Consider the following 19,530-nt stretch of genomic DNA (forward strand, 5'->3'; position numbering starts at 1 on the left):
TATGTATTCGCCTACAAACCACTTCCGCCCGTGTGAATCAGCCTGAAAGACCCTTTTACATTAGCGTTCAAACGAGCGAAAATGAACGATGATCGTTAAGGGTAAGCGCAGCCAACGATTGAACAGCGCAAGATGAATCGTTTGCTTTACGCAGGCAATTAAAAGCCTCGTTGGCGCATTCGCTTATCGTTCGGTTTAAATATCGATCATTCAGTCTCTCAGTCACTAATACAGCGAGTGCGAACATCTTCTTGTCAGCGATGTATCTGCCGGTATAAAGGGCTCCCCTTTTAGGTTACTTGGAGAGAGGATGACTTGCATGGAATACCCCTTTAATCCTTTCCAATCCACTTTTGGATTCAGGGTTTCCTAAAAGGCTTTCTCTTTTTGCTGTTCTACAACGGTGCCATCTGCTGGCTAAAGCCAGTGTGTGCGCGCCAGAGAGGCTCTGATAGTGGAGTGGCTGGCAATAGACGGTAAGAATACCCTGTCGGACGTCTTCTGACATTGGAGCTGTACACGCTTCCATCAGAATGTAGGAAGACGTCAGACAGTGGATTGGAAAGGATGAAGTGTGAAGGTAGAATAAAGTATCAGTAAGGCCGCTCTCGCACAAGCGTATTTTTATTGCTGCGTATTTTACGGGTAAATGGCCTGTTGAAATCAATGTGGTGCATTTAAAAAAAAAAAAATCCACAGCAAATACACAAAGGTATAAGGCTGCTTGTCCATGGGCGTAAAGTCACGGTCATATTTGAACGACTTCTGAATGAATCTGCATGGAGATTCCCCCCCTAAGCATGACTGCAGCCTCAGAATTGTTGCAGAATTTCCGCAGCGCTTACCATGCAGGCCATGTGGAGGGGATTTCAAAAATCTTCACTTGGCGCAGAAATTTTTCGTAACAAATCCACTGCGTTTTTGCAAAACGTTGCAGATTCTAATTTCACGTGTATTTCTGCTGCAGAATTTAACCATTCAAATGCTGGTCCTAAAATCCGCGATTTAGTTCCCTCTGGTTTTTCTGTGTTTGCGCTGTGGAAAGGCGTGCGTGAAGTTGGCCTAAGGTCATGCGCACATATGGTGGGATTTGCTGCGGATTTTCCATAGCGAGAAAGTCCCTAAGTGGTTCGCACCGAAATCCGCACCAAATTTTACCCATTCCATTCAATATAATTGCGGCTTTGACGTTTGCTGCGGATCTGCGTTAAAATACAAACTAGTCGGTGCGCAATTCTGCTGCTAAAAATCCGCTGGTGTGAACGCATCCTAATGGCACCTTTTTATATGGAGCAACCACTCAGATAGCTGCTCATAAAAGTCGTTGAAGTGCATGAATGACAATTGCTTCTTGTTCGTTAGTGGCTTGCCAACATATCGTTTGTAGGGGAATCTCCGCGCAAATTCATTCCCAAGCTGTTAAATACGAACGGCCGGGACTTTGCAGCTTTTGATCGACCAACGCTTTTAAAAAAAAACAAAAAACAGTTCATTAATCTGAAACAGCGTGACTAGTGAGCGAATTATCGCTCCTCACCCTCTTGATGGCCGTGTTTAAACAGAACGACTATTACTACTTACATTGACTCAGTCGAGAATTTTTTATCTTTTTTTTTTTTTTTTATTCCCCCGTCCCATGAAGGGGACGATTTTCTTGCGATGCGAGAGCGAGTGAAAACGCCAATGATTTTCAATGGTTTCCTTCTCATTCGTGATGTTTTCACTCCTGCGATGCTGCGTGAGAGAAAAAATTGGCGTGCGTTTAGACTGAACGATTATTGTTCACTTTTACGTGTTTGAGTTAACTTTTTTTTTTAACGATGGTGCCATGTAAGGCCTCATGTCCACGGCCGTGTCGGACTCCGCCAGTGGAATATCGCAGCAGAGTCCGACACGGCGCTCCCCCAAAGACCCCGATACTCCCCTCCCAATCCCCCTTGAGAGTCCCATCCGGCGCGCATACGCAGTGCAGCACATGATGGACCGGCGGTAGGCGGGGACGTGTTTTCCTGCGATACGTTGTGCGCACAGCGGAAGTATCGCGGGACAGACTGCTTCCATTGACTACGAAGCTGGCCACGCATTTTTCCACGGAAGCTAGACCATGCCGCGATTTCTTTCACGCGATGGCTTTCTGCCTTCCAATGCTTACGCCGCGAAATTCTATCAGTTTCCACAGAACCTAATAGCTGCAGGATAACGCCGCAGGAAACGCGGCAGAAGTCCGTCCGTGGGCATTAGCCCTGCGTAGGACAAGTGCTGGTCTGATCTGCTCTTATCAGGGGCTCCTTTCACCGCGGTGTGTTCGCTTCGGGGCATGTTCTATCCATCCTGTCACAAGCGAGCGTGTGTGTGATCACATGGGCGCTGATCCTGCGGCGCTCAGCCCCCTCTCCAGCCGGATTTCTTCCTTATGTAAATTGTCAATCTTTCCTGGAGCTTTTCCTCGTCTTAGGAAAGGAACACTTGATCCTTAACCACTTATGTCCTGCGAGGATGTGCGAGGGGTTAATCCTAGCGGCCGCTGTGCTGCTGCTCTACGAGATTAGAGTTGCCACCGCAGCCATATGTGCTCCAGACACGCCCCGGGCACTGTCACTGCGTCTAGGGCCACGTCACGCCAGCTACTAGTTCCATATGTTTTCTGAAGGACGCCTTATCAGTCGGGCTGCTGCCGGCCCCTGGTAATCTCGCTATACCCTGCCCGTACATGTCTCCAGGCCACAACCTTGTATATGGGGGGGTGTATATAAAGATATTACACAAGCACTCAGGCATATTATGGCTTCCTAGGTTCATTTTTTCTATAAAAGCTGAGAAATGACCAATGTAGTTAGTTATGCCCCCATTCAGCTTTTTTGGGTTCCTGAATGGCAAAGATGACCATGATTTATTTCTAGACAGCAAACTTTCTTAATTATACAAGAGTCTAAAATTGAGCGAGAGCCAATAAAGCGCCCAACTCTTTACGGGGTTGTCCTGGACTTTAACCACTGATGACCTATTTCACCATCGGTCAACAATAGTTGATCAGCGGGGGTCCGCCACGGTGCTGCAGATGGCGCTCTCAACATTACAGCTATCTGGTTTGAGACTGCAGGCACTCCTCCCGTTGAAGTTCATTGGGAACTGTGCTTGCAGTACCAAACCGGGCCACTACAATACGGACAGCGCTGTTTGCTTTCAACACTGGCCATACGGAAAGCGGGCTTGGCAATCGGTTGATCAGTGGGGATCCCAAGTAGTGGACCTCTGTGGATTATTTATTGGTTACCGATCTTGAAAATAGGTCATGAATAGTGACAACCCCTTTAAACAATAAATGGCAACACTGTCTACTAGCTGACCGCATGCTTCTTAACTGGGAAGATTTAGGCTGGATTCACACAGGGCAGATTTGCCTCGGTTTTGCCATGGATTGCCGTTGCTTATCCGCACCGCGGCAAAACCACTGCGTTTGCAGTGCAATGCAGCACAAATGAGATTTGCCAAAAAGCTGTTCTCACGGGACCGTTTTTTTTGTTTGTTTTTTTTCCCCGCACAGCTGCAGTGCGGAAACGCAACTGCGTTGCAATTTTAAAAGATGCAGCATGTTCATTCTTTAGGCTGGGTTCACACAGGGCGGATTTGCCGCGGTTTTGCCGCAGCAGATCCGCCCGCGGCCGCTAATCTCGGGATTAGCCAGCCATGTGGATGAGATTTCTCAGAAATCTCGTCCACACGGGACGTCTAATCCGCTGCGGTAAATCCGATTAAAGCCGCGGCTGCGGCCGCGGTTTCCAAAGATTGAGCATGTCTGTTTACTTTTTTTTTGTTTATTATCGTCGCGGCCGCGCTCTCCTCTATGGGAGCGCCGGCCGCAACGGAAAAGCATGCGGCCGGTCCGCTTCAAAGCCACCGCGGCTTAAACCGCTGCGGTTCTCCCGGCGGAAATCTCGCGGTTTTTGCTGCGGCCAAACCGCGAGATTTCCGACGGGAATACTCCCCGTTTGAACCCAGCCTTAGTCTTTTTTGCAGCGCTTTTTTGTCCATAGACCTCTATGGACGCAGCCAAATCCGCACCAAATACGCGGCAAAAAGTAAAGCGCTGCGGGAAAAAACGTGTGCGGATTTTTCCGCACGAAAATCCGCAAGCCCATATTAACCTTTGAAGCAGTTTTGCCACAGAAGCAGTTCTTCTGCGGCAAAACCGCGGCAAATCTGCCCTGTGTGAACCCAGCCTAAATCTACTGGATGTCTATTTATGTCGCATATTTTCAAGGCTGATTTCACTCCATTTCAGGGTGAAATCTGCAGCAAAAAAAAAAACAATTTGGAGCTGAATTACTGTTGCAAAAAATCCTCGCGGAACTTCTGCAGCAAATCCGCCCAGTGTGAACCCAGCCTAACAGCATTGTACAGGATTAGAAAAACCATGGCTGCTTTCTTGCAAAAACAGTGCCACACTTGTCCACAGGTTGTGAGTGGTACTGCAGCCGAGCCCTATTCACTGCAGTGAAGCTTAGCTGCAATATCGGACACAACTGTGGGCAAGTGAGGCGCTATTTCTGCAAGAAAGCAGCCAAGTTTTTTTCTAGTCCTGTACAATTCTTCTAGGGCAGGTGACAAATCTGCACCAAACGCTCTTGATTTTTGGTGTGGATTTGCTGCAGATTTCACCTTTTCATTTTTTGGAAGACTGAACATCCACAGTATACGCGGACATCCAGCGGATTTAAAATCCACAGCGCAATTTCAATTTACGTTGCGGAATTTTTCTGCAGCATATGGATGCGATTTCTGAAATCCTACCCACGATGCCTGAACTACAAGTGCTGCATATTCTCCACAGCTAATTCCAAGACCTATTTGACCCTTGTGAGCATACCCATAAGGCCTCATGTCCACGGCACGCATAGATCTCTGCAGCGGAAGACCCGCGTGTCAGTGCCGAAATTATTTTTAAAAGCTTGCGGATGCATTGTGAATCTCGCACTTCCATAGAGATCTATGGAGCCCATCTACGCGGAATCCACGGTAAATTGGAGCATGCTGCGATTTCTTTTCCGCACGTGGCATCCACAATTCAAATCCGCAGGTGTTAATTGAAGTGTGGATGCCCCATGTTTCTCTATGGGCGGCTTGAACTGCGGATCATCCTCGCGGGTGTCCCGTGCAGATTCCGCAATTCGAATCCACCTGTGGACATTGGGCCTTGAAGTGACGGCAACACCTCATGAGCATGTAATGACTGTCCGTATGAACCCCATTGCTTTAGATTAGGGCATTCAGATAAGTGGGGGGTTTTGCATGCGTAAGAAAAATCCCAGCATGTCCTGTTTTGGTCCATATCATGGACTGAATTCGCCCATTAAAATCTATGGGATTGCGTAAAAAACACAGCAAATATGCAGTAGCTTGCATATTCAGTGCAATTTTGCACGTGTCGCCAGGAGATAGTGGGTTAAAAAAAAAAAAAAAAAAAAAAATTGTGACAGCAATTGGGTCATCTTGCGTGTTTTTTTTTGTTTTTTTTTGTGCCAGTAAATGCTACAAGTACAAATACAACATGTGCATTAAAAAAAAAAGTCTACGCACTAAATACGCCTAACGAGATGAAAATGGTGGCAGCTTCACAGACCAAAATTGCACGCGCCTGTGTGTGTGTGAGCTCTACAAGTTGTGAAAAGTTTAAAACTTGGGTTAGTGGTGGTCAGACCAAGGGGTGTCCCCATCGATAATGAGAACGGGGATCATGTCACCCTATCTTATTCAATGGCGGTTCAATTGTGCACCGAAATCCGTACGTTGGCAGCGCATATCTTGGTGGTGAATTTTCTGCAGGGTTATTGCGGAATATTCCGTCCCATGTGAAAAAGATAGATATATTAGGGTGGCAGTGTAATTGCCTGTGATGGCCACCTATCTACGGGCAGTGCCAACCCTGTATGTTTATACATGTTCTTATTGTCATGCCATGCCTTCTGGGTACTCATCGCTCTACAGCTACAAGTTGTCATGGCTTACAGTCATAATGGTTATGATTTGTCATGCAGTCATTAATGATTTATGTCTAAGACAATAATGTCATTGTAACTCCTTCTTGCAGATCCTCCTGCGCCTGCCAAGGTGGTAAAAGCTGGTGCCAATCGGCCAAGACGAGGCAGTAAGGTAAGGGTTTGATTTTTCTACTAATCATTTATTGCAGGGGTTGTTAGTCCCAACAGATTGTGCCATGGATAAACCATGTGCTGCTTTACTGACAACTGGCACGAACCAGCGTGATTATTGCCTGCAATGCAAAAATTAACTCTTAAAGGGGCAACAAAAACAAATTTTAAAAACTGTGTATATATGCATGCATACATACATACATACATACATACATACATACATACATACATACAATTGCTAGTAGGTTTTTTGATATCCTCCTCTCCTCCATCTCCTAATACTATCAAAACCATTATCCGTGTCGCAGGAAGAATCGCAGAGCCGTATCTCGTTAGCGCTGCCCAGCAGTCCCTAGCAATCTGAGGTCCCATAAGGTTTATGTGAACTTTTTGGGGACATGGAGGCGACAAAGAGTCAGCCATGTTTCATTTCAACACAGCCGATCCTTTCAGGGGGTTTACACGCAAATACTATAAATGACCTATGACAGCTGTGCCTGCCATTACAGGTTCCGGCCACTACACAGTGATCGGAGCAGTCTGCTGTGCTATTTATTGCAGTGCTGATCGGCCAGGGTCCCGGGTAGCAAACCCCAGCCGATTTTTAACAAAATAGTTCTGTATGTTACTACAAGTGTATTTTCTCGTATAACTGGCTGCCTTGCCCCTGGCAACGGTGATTGGCTTTTTATTTTAGACTTGCCTTAAAGATAAAAATTGCTCTGTGATTGATTGGTTGCTGTGGGCACTAAGACCAGTTTTTCAGCCTCGGCTGTTGCTGCAACACTTGAGCCCCGCACACGATTGCTTTAGTGCGAGTCCGTGCTTACGCGAGTCCTTTAACAGTACTCTGCTGTTATGCACTGTCAGCTTTATCCCTTTAAGGGCTCCTGCACATTGGCGAGGGCGATATCGGGCTGTGATCCACGGCCTGGTAACGCTCTCGCAGTGCTTCTGAAACCCCCTGGATGGGAGGTATTTTCACAAGGGAACAGCCTCCCTTCCCTGCAGGGGTTCCCTTTATCCCTGCCGCAGCTGGCACAGCCGGGGCAGGAGATTTCACTGTGACCCTGTTTTCAATGGGACTAGTGGCAGCAGTGCCGGCCCCATCGAAATCAATGGGAGAAGATCGCTAAAGGAATCCCCTGCTGCAGCTGTCACCGCCGCGGCAGGAGATCGCAATGTTCTCCCATTGGTTTCATGGGGGCCGCCGCTGGCCACATTGAAGGCCATGGGCAATATTGCTAACAGAAAACATGCTGCGATTTGTTTTCTGCATCGCAACGGGGCGCGCAAATGGGAATGAACCCATTCAAAGAATAAGTCCAGATAAGCGTGTGGAATACGCAGTGTTTTAGTCCGCGAAGGCGCTGCCTATTCATGGACTGAAGACTGCATACACCTGTACGAGCCCTTAGGCCCAGCTCACATCGTGTTTTTGTTAGGACTATCAGAATTTCACATCAGATTTTCCCAATGCGGATTTCGTGTGACCGAAGCCTGAGGGCGCCATTCCTAGAGCTGGCATTCTGCCCATTTATGAGCGCCAACAGACAATCTAGCACGTTGATTGACACTCTTAAGTCGTTTAACATGACTGCCAGTATGGAGACAAATGATCGCAGCTACAATCTGTTCTCCGTCTGCTGTCTTTGCCACCGTGCTTGAAAGATCAGTCGGCCGATGGGCAATTGTCCACTCAGTTATGGGCTGAGGAGGAGCATACGCATAGGGGCCAATTATTGGGCCCAGTCAGCTTGTGTAAGAGTTAACTGGTTGTAAAAAATCTGCCCAAAAGTCAATTATGGTACAACCACTTACCACCCAGTGATAAAAGTCTGAGGGGGTGTCTCTCATCTGAGAACGGTGGTCCCGTGTCCACCTTTCCGTCACTGTGGGTTTGCTGCATCCACCCGCAGTGATGTGAAGATTGAATGGAGAGGTAGTTGCATGTGCGTTGTACTATTCCATTCAATGGATCTGACGGAAATGGCGGAGTATAATCTCTTGCTTGCCATTGAAAATGGATGGAGCCGCACCGTGCATGCATGACTGCCGCCCCATTCAACCTCCTCCCTGCTGCGGGGAATACAGCAAGCCCACCGTGAAGAGGAGAGTGGGGCACTAACCCTACTCATAGGATTGGTGGGGTTCTCAATGACCCTTACCCATCAGACTTTACTAGTTTACAGATAGGTGATAAAAGTCAATTCTGGTTCTACCCCTTTAACGTTGGTAATGAAGCTGACTGAAGCCAGCATTCGCTGTCAGTGATAAGCGAGTGCCACCAAATTGGTACACAGACTTCTAAAAATGGCGCAACACCTTGAACTCGAGCCCTGGTTCCCCCACCTGCTGCCGCATAACTTCTGCACTTTGCCCTCTTTCGTTCTCAGTGGAGCTGTGAAGTTCTCTCCGAGCCGGTTCTGCATTTTTACGAGGCTGCTGTGACTTTTAAGAATGTCCACACATGACCTATTCACTTGGTTTGTTTCGTTGCCTTCTCATTCCTTCCTTTCGATCATATCACATCTAGAAGACTAAGAAGTGGAGCGATCAGAACTCTTATTGCTTAATTTCTAGTTACATAAAAATCTACAGAGCATTGCAACCTAATGCCTGGTATACTCATCGTCACACAAACTTCGGTGCAGACCCTGATCAAGCAGGTATTGCTGAAAGATTAGAGCTCAGAAACCTGCAGAATTTTTAATGTAGCGCTGCTTGTAGAAAACAAGAAGGTGGGGAAAAAAAGCTTAGGGTTTGTAAAGCTACTCAACATTTCCTTGTAGGTCATGACTTGTTAACTGGCGTTCAAAGGCGGACTGCGCTGGCTGTCGCAAGGATAAATTAAGGATGGCAGTCAATGACAAACTACATGTGATTCTTTATGTCTTTTTTTTTTTTTTTTTGGCAGGTTGGAGACTTTGGTGATGCCACCAACTGGCCAACACCTGGAGAGATCGCCCATAAGAGCACACCGGTAAGAACCCATTGTTAGTAAATGCTATCCAGCTGTATGGTCGACCCCCTGAGTATTACTTACATTTAGGTGCCCACACCTTCACTACCTGTTGACTCAGTGCTGGTTCAGCCGACCCCCTATTTCCTTCTCCCCAAACACATGAACACCCGATTCGATAGTGTTCATTTGTTTTACATGAGGCTACAGTCAGCCGGCTCTGGTGGCGGGCTATCTTTCGGGGGCCAAAAGGATCGGGCGTTGGAATTCAAAGTGCTGATCCTTCTTTCCATTGATGCCTTTTGGGGTTCAGTCAGTTGGCCCCCGTACATGTACAGTCGTTGGCTAGTCGCGGCTTCGGACAACTATTGTCTAATGTATATGGGGGGCCTTAAGTACTGTGTCTTATCTGTCTGGGGAAAAGGGTCTGTTTTCACTGTGTATGTGTGCGTGTTGCATGTGTCTTCGTTGTGCGTCTGCATTCTTTTACGTCCGGGTCCCATCCATGCATCATCTGTTTTGCATGTGCGCCAAAAAAGGCAAGCCGGCCCAATTGATGTCACTTTTTCTGTTTTCATTATCCATAAAAAAAACAACACAGCACACGCATGTAACATCCGTGTTTGCTGGGTTTTTTTTTGTTTTTTTTTTTTATACACCCCCATAGACTTTCTTGGACAATTTTGGCCAAGAATATGGACCAAAATAGGACATCTTGCAATTTTTATTTTAATGCACAACATCAATCTGCATTAAAAAAAGGGAGAAGGGAAACATTGGATGTTGCCCTCCTCATTGGCCATGATCTACCTGTTCCTGTGGCTACTACAAGATGGCCTTGGTGCTTCCATCACTACCCGATGAGCACTTGGCACTGCCAGTCATTTACTGCATATTGCTTTCGCCTTAACCAGCGCTATTCTCGTGAGCAGCACTGGCCAATATGAATTGTAATGTGCATGTAATTGTAATGCGTTGCCAATGTACGGCATGCATAGAGTAGTTGAAGAAGCGTAGTGACTATCTTGGAAGATGGCGGAGGGTCCCGAGGAGCAGTTAGTGGCAGTACGGCCATAGAGGGCGGTCGCATTAAGGTGGAACACTACTTGTCTTCCATTAATCCTCTCCTCTGATGTGGAATGTGTGGTGATTGGCAGCGATCGGCGCTGTACTGTAGTCACATTTCAAGCGAGGATCTTGGAAGTCAATGTGTGACCCAGGAATAGCACAGACAGGTCCCCCGAGCAGGATTTCCATTTAGGGGATGCCCTCCTTCCAAGTCCTCCCACCGGGCCTGCTGCTGGTAGTCTCTATTCTGGGACTGGAAGCCTCCGATGCAGCATGCACTGCTCTCGGGGTGAAAGCTTCATCCCGGGGAGTATTTTTAGGATCCTGGGTAGAGTAACTTGGCTTGGGAGCACGTGGAGGTTTCGGGTTTCATTAGCTCTTTGAGGACACAGGTAAGGGAGATGTGTGGTCACTTGTATGCAAAGAGAGAATCTGTTTTTAGCCGCTTTCCTGCAGTTTAGAAGCGGAGAGGATGTGTCGGTTATGCATACAAATGTAGCAGAGCTGGGTTTGTTGCCTGTTGCAGAACTGGATGCACGACTCGATACAATGTTGTGTTATCTGTGATTTTTGCATACGACTGCAAGCAAGTGACAAATTGGACTCTGCTACATCTGGACACCGCATTGCATTACTTATACTATTGTCATCTTTTTCCTCTTGCTCAAATGGTCCTAGCCTAAGCTCTGATGACACGGGCTTTTATCCCCTGGTTAATCTGCAGATTATGCCTCCTCTCACCTCCAGGACTCGGTGGATTACTGGCCTGGACCGCAATGTGGATTCTTGTACTTTTAGGAATGAGTAAATCTGTGCCGGCATGCTGCGCCTGCTGTTTTGGGGGCTAATTGATTATTAATGAGGTGCTAAGAGCCCTGTGCCCGTAGTGGGCACTCTGGCTTTGATCACTGGAGAGCTCTTTGTAAGCTCTTGGCTTTGTCTGTGGGGTTCGGCATAAAGTGGACTGGTTATTGCCAAGGTGAAGATGTGACATGCAATCGGAGATAGTCCTCTGCCTTGCAATTTCGGAGATGGAGGGAGAGTTTCGCTTAAAGGGGTTTCCAAGACTTGACTATTGATGACCTATCCTTAGGATAGTTCATCAATAGTTGATATGTGGAGGTCTGCCGCTCGGGATCCTCGCTGATCAGCTCTGCACGGGGCCTGCATGTCAGTATTGCAATGGCCCAGGTTGGTATTTCATTGAATTCAATGACAAATGGGCTGCTGCAATGCTGACAGGGCTGTTCGTATTCACTCTGACAGAGCTGATCGGTGGGGATCCCGACCTGCATCGATCAGCTAATGAGGACCTGTCCTGGGGTTAAGTAATCAATGGTAAAGCATAACACCGTTAAATGGTCCGAGCACCAAGACTTCTTCACCTGCAACTTAAGTGCTTAAAGTTGTACATAGTCATTCTTCACCTTTTGTTAGAGAATAGCTTGAGTATTTTTGAACGGCGTTTCTCAGTGTGTCTGTAAAGGCCAGGGGAAGGTTCCTGCATCTGTATGGTGGAGCATTGCACTTTATGCCAGCGATGGGTGAAGTCTTACAGACCAGTGTGCCAGTAAGGTCATCCGTCAGTCGTTCCAAACCGGAAGCAAACTTCTATGTATTGGTCTATGGATGTGCCCCTTCCTGGCTTAACGACTTCCCGCTGCGACTGTTTTTTCACTTTCTCTTATTTCAAAAAATCATAACTTTTGAATGTTTTTTTTTTTTTTCTTCTTGTTTAATGGCGTTCACATTGCAACGTAAAGGACTTTTTCTATTCTATGAAGTAGTAGGATTATGGCAATACCAAACGTACGACTTTTTGATCGCAACTTTTTTCTTTTCTTTCTTGGGGACTGTGACCAAAAAACGCGATTCTTGCGCCGTGTAAAGGGTTCGCAGAGGGAGCGCGCTCCCTCTATGATATCATCGGACACCCCCACTCAATGTAATCACTGAGGGCCGACCGGATGCCATGGCAGCAGGATGCCAGCTACAGGTGTCCTGCTTTGTCATTGCCTATGATCGCTATAACCAGCGATAAGGTATTGCAGTACAGAAGTCCTGCAACGCCATACCACAGCGATTTATAGCTGGTATGGATAGCTGGTATGGATCAGTTCCCCTTCAGGGACCTAACCGGTGTTATGAAACAAACCAAGCCTTTTTTTTTTTTGCTCCTTTTACCTTCTTTTTATAAGAAAAAATTAAAACTTTTTAAGAAAAACACCAAATATGTGGTATCATTATATCATTACGTCCGTAACAACCTGTGCTATAATTTGAGCACACGATCTGCTGCAGCAATAACCGTTAAAAAGCATTTTTCCTCCGTTTTAAAAAAAAATTTATTTTACCTCTAAAAAAGCGCAATAAAAGCGATCAAAAAAGCCATATGTACCCGAAAATAGTAAAAATAAAAACCACAGCTCATGATGCAAAAAACAAGCCCTCACAGAGCTCCAAACATGGAGAAGTAAAAAAAGAAAAAATTATGTGGCTTTGAATTCAACAATGCAAAAATAATTATTTCCAAAAGAAAAGAGTTTTTAATGTGCAAAAGTGGAAAAACCTTTAATTATGTTTTTGGTATTGTAATCGTACCAATACGCCTAAAAAAATTTGTCATTTATGCTCTTTTGATTCTGTTAAAATAAATAATAATTAAAATACAATTTTGCCTTTTCTCTCTCTGCTGTCAAAAAAAAAAAAAAAACCTTTTGCAATACATTGTGTTCCCCTCAAAAATGGTACAAATAAAAAAGTATAGTCCGCCACGCAAAAAACAAGCCCTTGTACGGCCACGTTGACGGAAAAATAAAGTTATGGCTTTTTAAAAAGTGGAAATGAAAATCCCCCGAAAATCGTTGCGTCCTTAAGTCCAAAATAGGCCGTGTCCTTAAGGGGTTAAACAATGTACCTCCCTCTATATTAGACGCGCCTTTAGTGCCGGAGACACGCACCAATCACCATGTCCGAGCAATGTGCGATCGCTTGCTATTCCCTTTAATTCATTTGTCAGACTGTTTCTCTCCCCACTTCTGATTGCTTTCTTTAGCATATCTCGGGATCTGTGACCGGCGTTAGGACCTCCTGAAGATCTCTGTTGTGGTGGTTGATGGATGAGTGATGCAGGGCCTTAAAGTTTACTTACTTTCCCCTCCATCACGGGTTTTCATGCTTTATCCCTAATGGAGACAATCCTCTATTATGACTGTCTCTTGCAATGTGGGTGATTGGTCAGATGATGCAAAGTCTCCAACAACGGCTTCTGCGAATCGGGGGTTAAATCAGGTTGGATTTACTGCCCGCATTGACGCGTACGCAACATGCATGAAAAAAGCAACAGTCGGGGAGGCTTACCTGGCCCATTGTAGAGGCATCCATAGACATTAGTGTCTAGTCACCCGAATCTGTGTTTGAGGGCGGCTCAACTTTACCCTGATAGATGATGCTGGGGGAACGGCGGATTTCAACCCCTGATCCTTCTGCTCTCTGGGGGGGGGGGGTAAGTCCATGCCAGAGGTGACTGGCTGTGGTTAACTCCCCAAATATACAAACATTTGGTCAAGGCAAAAGTTCATGTGGATGGGCAGCCAATGGAAATGGCTGTCAACGAACTATTGTTTGCCGACCATTGTTGTAGATGTATGAGGGGGGCCTTTGGATAGTCCTGCTTATTTGTGGTTCCTGCGCATAAACGCCGCCATCAACCAAAGAACTAGCGAGAACAAATGAACCATTGCTGTGTGTAAAAGTAGTGGTTTGTACGCCTTAGCGACTATTTTTTGTGTATATTCAGCTGATGGTTCTCACCCTAAGTAGTACTTACAACATAGAAGTTGGCGTGTGCAAGCTAGGTGAAGTCACGCTGTCTGCGCACCGCAACTTGACATGACGTTGGAACGGGGCGCCTGGTGAGTATCGGACGCCACTCCCCTGACTCTGCGTTCCATCATCTTTAAGTCCCATAATGTAGTTTATGGGGCTCAAGCATAATGACGGGTTCCCTTTGAAGGCCTTCCCTTGGAAGTGGAACTGTAATGAATATTTAGGATTGTGCGAGTGCCTTATACTGTGTGGACCAGTCCGTAGTTTTAACTTGTGTTTCTCTTGCCTTATAGCCGCCTCCGAAATTACAGCCAGCCCGGAAGTCGTTTGGGAAGAAGGAGATGAAAGAAGAGAGTGCAGACGGGAAAGAGAATCAAAGGGTCAAATCCGATGAGTCCAGCGAGGAGAAGAACGGAGATGATGACGGGCAAAGATCGGCTCACAAAAAGAAAGGTGCTTTTACATTGTCCACCATATATATTGGACTGACGCGTTTTAGATATTTTCAGTGGAGGAATTAAAAAAAAAACAAAACCACATTTCTGGAAAACCTCTTTTAAAAATGGCTGTCCTTGGTTCGGTGTAGAAGGTGGTTTCTTATTTGATGAATGGCTGTTTAGTTTTATGTTGCTGGTGACCGATGTCATCCTATAATGACCAGTAGAGTTACTTGGGGTCTAGTTAGACCTTCTAACTCTTGATATACACAGAGTGCCTATCATCAGGTGTAACGGACACTGGGGCCCAAACAATGGAGCCACCTTTCTCTGGATGGTGAACAATGAAATGATTGGAGCTGCTCATTCTTGATAGACGATCCTCTCTACTGGTGGTCTGTCGGGGGTCCTGAGCTCGGTCGCCTTGTGTGCCCTCACACATCCACTGGTCCCAACACCTCCTAACAGTCTGGTCAGACGCTCCTCTCTACTGGTGGTCTGTCAGGGGTCCTGAGCCCGGTTGCCTTGTGTGCCCTCACACATCCACTGGTCCCAACACCTTCTAACAGTCTGGTCAGAGCAGCCCAGGTGGCGGCAATTCATCGATACGACCATCAAGCTTCTCACATCCCAATAATGCGCCCCTCTAAGACACTGGTAACGGGGTGACATCTCTTCTCTGCATCGTAGAGGTGTCTAGTTGCCAACAAGCTCTACACAAGTGGAAGAAGAGGTCACTACACCAAAGGAGCCTCGGAGAGCCTCTTATAGGCCAAGCGGAGAACCACTTTTAGGGCCTCGGGTGACAAGACCGTTCATCTCATCACACCACCTCTAATCTTTTGTAGCTCTCCCTGAGATGGAACTGCATGCACGAGTTTTGCAGCAAAATAGCAACTTCTTCCAGGGGTGTGATTGTTTTTGTTTTGGCAAGGAGTGCATATAAGCACATTCTATAGCTCTGTGAGTGGAGAAGGGGAAGGTTGTAGGGGCTCTTGGGCTACGGCTGACTGTTGACAGAATACAGACTCCGTTAATGATGTGGGTATTATGCTGATGGGAATGGAAGAACAGCTGGTGGGAGTTCAGTTTCTCTGTGGTTGCTTTACCTGAATTGCCCCAGTTTCTGCAGTAGTGGTCTGGGTAGTAGAATGAGTTTGGGGAATTGCTAGTAATGCAATATCGCTATATTAAACTGGCTCCAACATGGCAAGCAATCTCCTGGCATGTAATGAAGCAGCTTGCAGGGACCGATTACCAATGCAGCGTGCATCAGCACCCCGCCATAAGCCAATGGAGAGAGGCGATATGTAAGATTAGCTCCTGCACCGTCTATTCATTACATGGTTAGCCAGCATGTAATGTTACACTTCCCCTGTATTGGAAATGTATGGATGGCCTGACTTCTTTTAAAGGGGCTTATCTTACAAAACGCATTACCATGTTTTCCTGAAAAGAAGACCCTGTCTTATATTAATTTTTTGCACCAAAAGCGGCACAGGGTCTTATTTTTGGGGCATGTACTATACTTACCTAGCAGGCGCAGTGCGGGTCCCTTCCGCGGGTCTCTGCAGTTCTGGCAGGCGGTACTTACTGGTAATGGGGTTTGTAAACCCCGCCTCCCTCAAGCGATTGTTCTGATTGGTTCTCAAGCGCGGTGCTTGAGAACCATTCATTACAAACAGTTACCAGCAAGCGATGTTCTGTCAGCGCTGAGAACTGCAAGCAAGTCTGCCTGGCCTGCGCCTGCTAGGTAACTACTGCTTTTTTTCTTCTTCTTTTTTTTACCCAAAACAGTGTAGCTGGGGCTTATTTTCAGGGTAGGGCTTATATTTAAAATACTTTCGATTTTAGTATAAATGATATATAACAAGTTTATGTATTTTTTTTCTAACAGGAAATAAACACAAGTGGGTTCCCCTGCAGATAGAAATGAAGGCAGACGGACCGAGAGAGAAAACCGCTTCAAGAAACAATCGTCAGAATGAGCAGCAGCGTCACGCCCTCAATAGCAGTGACCCCAAAGGTACCTTCCTCCTCCTAACATTGTACAGTCTATGTACTTGGCAATATTGACACAAAAACAGGTTGCACTTATTTGGGTGGCGACTTCTGGGAGATTAAGTCTGTTACATTCACTTGTTTCTGTAGCTCTAATGACTTGAGCAAATACTTGTGTAGTAAGAGGATGTGGCTGCTTCTTTCAGATGTCATTAAATAAGTCCCGCAATTAGAATTCTGCTACTATGTTACTTTATTTGAAAATTAAAATCTAATGCTAAATGATCAACTCATCCAGCGGTGTGATAGGAAATAACTTCAGGATAACGTTACCCTCATTGAAATCCAGAAGTGCCACATGGTTGCCAGACTGGGCCGGCACAGTGTCAGTTCTGCCCTTATAAAGTGAGAAGTAGTGGCAATGATCAGCTCTCACCAATGAAATGTGAGCCAGGTAATGCTAAAAAATAGTATTACTAGGTATTCCAGTGATTATAAATTGGAGTACACATTTTGTTATGCGCAGCGTGAGATTTTTTTTAGAATTTTCTTCTCCCACCAAATTAGTATAAAATTCAAAATTTTCTTTTTTTTTTTTTTTTTGTATTTCTGCCCATTTTCTCTGTTTGAAACATGAAATTAAATGGTACTGGCCCTCTCCTGGTACCATAAGAAAGGCCAATCCATGCCAAAAAAATATCTTAAAAGAGGGAAAAAAAGCATCAAATAAAAAATATTAACCCCTAGAATGTATCGTTTTCAAACTGTGACATGTTGGTGTGGACAATTTGCCAACGAAGGCCCAAGTTACAAAGGGGTTATAGCAAAATTTTGTCCCTGGCCAGGAAAGGGGGAAGGTTATATTACCCGATGGCATATATCTATATTTCACAACACTTCTGCTCGATTCACAACCTGATTGGTTGTTTGGGTTGGCTGGTTCTCAGTGGTTGGCTGGTTCTCAGTGATTGGTTGTTTGGGTTGGCTGGTTCTCAGCGATTGGTTGTTTGGGTTGAATCAAGCAGAAGTGTTGTGGAATATAAATGTATGCTACCCGATTCCCTTTGTATTATTGCCGGTCCACTGCTTCCTGGAGTCCTGTTCTGGTGATCCAAGATGGCCACGCCACTTCCTAACCTACTCGATAGACACTGAAGTTGTAATTGGCCACTACATGTTGCTCTCTGCACTGATTGGCTAGTGCTGCTGGTCACTCAGTGTCTAATGCATTAGACTGCTGATGAACTATGCATATCGAGTAGTCTAGAAAGCTTTGCGGCCATCTTGGGTCACCAGAATGGGGCCCAAGAGAGCAGCAGATCAAAGACTATATGGCAATTAATGAGGGCAACAGGTCTATAAATACGCCTTTTGGTTTTGTCCCAATACTGGAGTGTTGCTTTAATTTTAAAGGGGTTATCGTGAAATCGGTGGGTTCAGATAACTTTTCACTAATGTGTATGGGGGGGGGGGGGGGTCTTTACCTTAAAGTTGCCTAAAAGCTAATTTCATGCTCCAAAGACTAGATTTTGCTCTTACAATGTGGTGGTTTCTCCCCAGTAGCTTGGTATCCTGATAACAAGCAGGAAAGGGAATGGCCTGACTATGATGACACTTCCAGTGTGAAGAGCGAAGGTGCGGTCCGAGGTGGCTTCAGAGGAAGGGGTCGTGGACGGGGAAGAGGGAGAGGACGTGGTCGTGGGGGCACTCGCTGTAAGTAAAATGGATGCCTTGGGACCCAGCCTCCCATATACTATACAAGGGCACGTCCACTTCATTTTGGGTTCTAAACTTTCTCAAGTACATAGAACTAGTGGTGTTTTGTCGAAGCAGAACCTGGGCCCACCAGAAGACCCTGCGCTCAGCCTCTCTGTTCCCATGTAGGCACATGATGTATCTGCGTTATATAGTAACACTAGAAATAAGACCTCCTATAACTAGTTTATTTTAACTGCTTGACGTCACAGGCGGTACGTTTTTCATCCTGGCAGCATGGTAAACGCAACAGGATGTAAGTGAGCCCGCCCCATCCAGAAGCGGGAGTCGGCTGTGACTGTTGGCCAGCCTCTCGTTGTTAAACCTCTTCTATGCCGCAATCAATGTAAATTGCGGCATTAATAGGGGTACACAAATGGAGGGACGATGGGTTGCCATGGCTACCGGTTGCCGTACACTAATGTCTGGACCTGCCATGGCCTGTGAGCGATAATGCATTGAAGTACAGAAGTACTGCAATGCCATATCATAGGGATCAGAGCGTTTGTGGTTCAAGTCCCCCACAGGAACGTAAAAAATGCAAATAAATAATGCAAAAAAAAAAACTTAAAAGAAAAACCCTTTTTATACACTTTCCCCTATTTGTATAAATGCTTAATTTGTTCATTTTGCCTTTCAAAAGAATACAATAAAAGTGATCCAAAAGCAGTATGTGCCCCGAAATGGTACTACTAAAAACTGCAGCTCGTCACCTAAAAAACAAGCCCTCACAGAACAATTTCCGTGGAGACATAAAAACGTTATGGGACTTTAACCCTTTCCAATCCACTGTCTGACGTCTGAAGACATTCTGATTGGAGGCTGTACAGCTCCGATGTCAGAAGATGTCCGGCAGGGTATTCTTACTGTACATTACTGGCCGCTCTGTTGGGGGTCTCTCTTAACATGTCCAATACCGCAGTACTGGCTCTAGCCAGCAGACGGCGGCATTGTATAATAGCAGAAAGAGAAAGCCGCCCCCTCCCTTCCTAGGAAACCCTGAATCCAAAATTGCAAAGGGTTAAATGTAACTATGTAAAAAAAAAAAGAGAACAAAAGGGGTTTTATTTTGCAAAAGTGGCAAAAGCTTACTAATTAACTTTTTTTTTTTTTTTTTAGTTTTTTATAGTCAAGAGTACCAGTCTGCATTGCTTGCAGGCTGGTACATAATTGCAATTTCCGCGAGTTGAGGAAAAAATTGCAGCACAACCTATTTTTGTGAGGCGTCAGCACGGACGACTTCTATTGAGATCAATGGAAGCCGTCCGACCCACGGCCTGTCCGCAATGGCAATTGCGGACGGGTCATGAATTCTGTGTCATCGCCT

General features: G+C 45.8%; 1 protein-coding gene across 7 annotated transcripts in view; it reads left to right on the forward strand.

Annotated features, from left to right (window-relative positions):
• The window catches only part of LARP1 (La ribonucleoprotein 1, translational regulator), a 58,748-nt gene that overhangs the window by 19,986 nt on the left and 19,232 nt on the right, over nt 1–19,530 (forward strand). For 4 of the 7 annotated variants that reach the window (XM_066590454.1, XM_066590452.1, XM_066590457.1 and 1 more), the window contains exons 2-6: nt 6,089–6,150; nt 9,070–9,135; nt 14,304–14,463; nt 16,345–16,473; nt 18,009–18,161. In XM_066590454.1, coding sequence (XP_066446551.1) covers nt 6,089–6,150; nt 9,070–9,135; nt 14,304–14,463; nt 16,345–16,473; nt 18,009–18,161 — 570 coding nt within the window. Of the gene's footprint in view, nt 1–6,088; nt 6,151–9,069; nt 9,136–10,477; nt 10,575–14,303; nt 14,464–16,344; nt 16,474–18,008; nt 18,162–19,530 lie in introns of those variants that run through there. The other 3 variants (XM_066590455.1, XM_066590453.1, XM_066590458.1) reach the window with 2 other exon arrangements.

The sequence above is a fragment of the Eleutherodactylus coqui genome, chromosome 2 (assembly GCF_035609145.1).
Source record: "Eleutherodactylus coqui strain aEleCoq1 chromosome 2, aEleCoq1.hap1, whole genome shotgun sequence".
NCBI classification, from domain to species: Eukaryota; Metazoa; Chordata; class Amphibia; order Anura; family Eleutherodactylidae; genus Eleutherodactylus; species Eleutherodactylus coqui.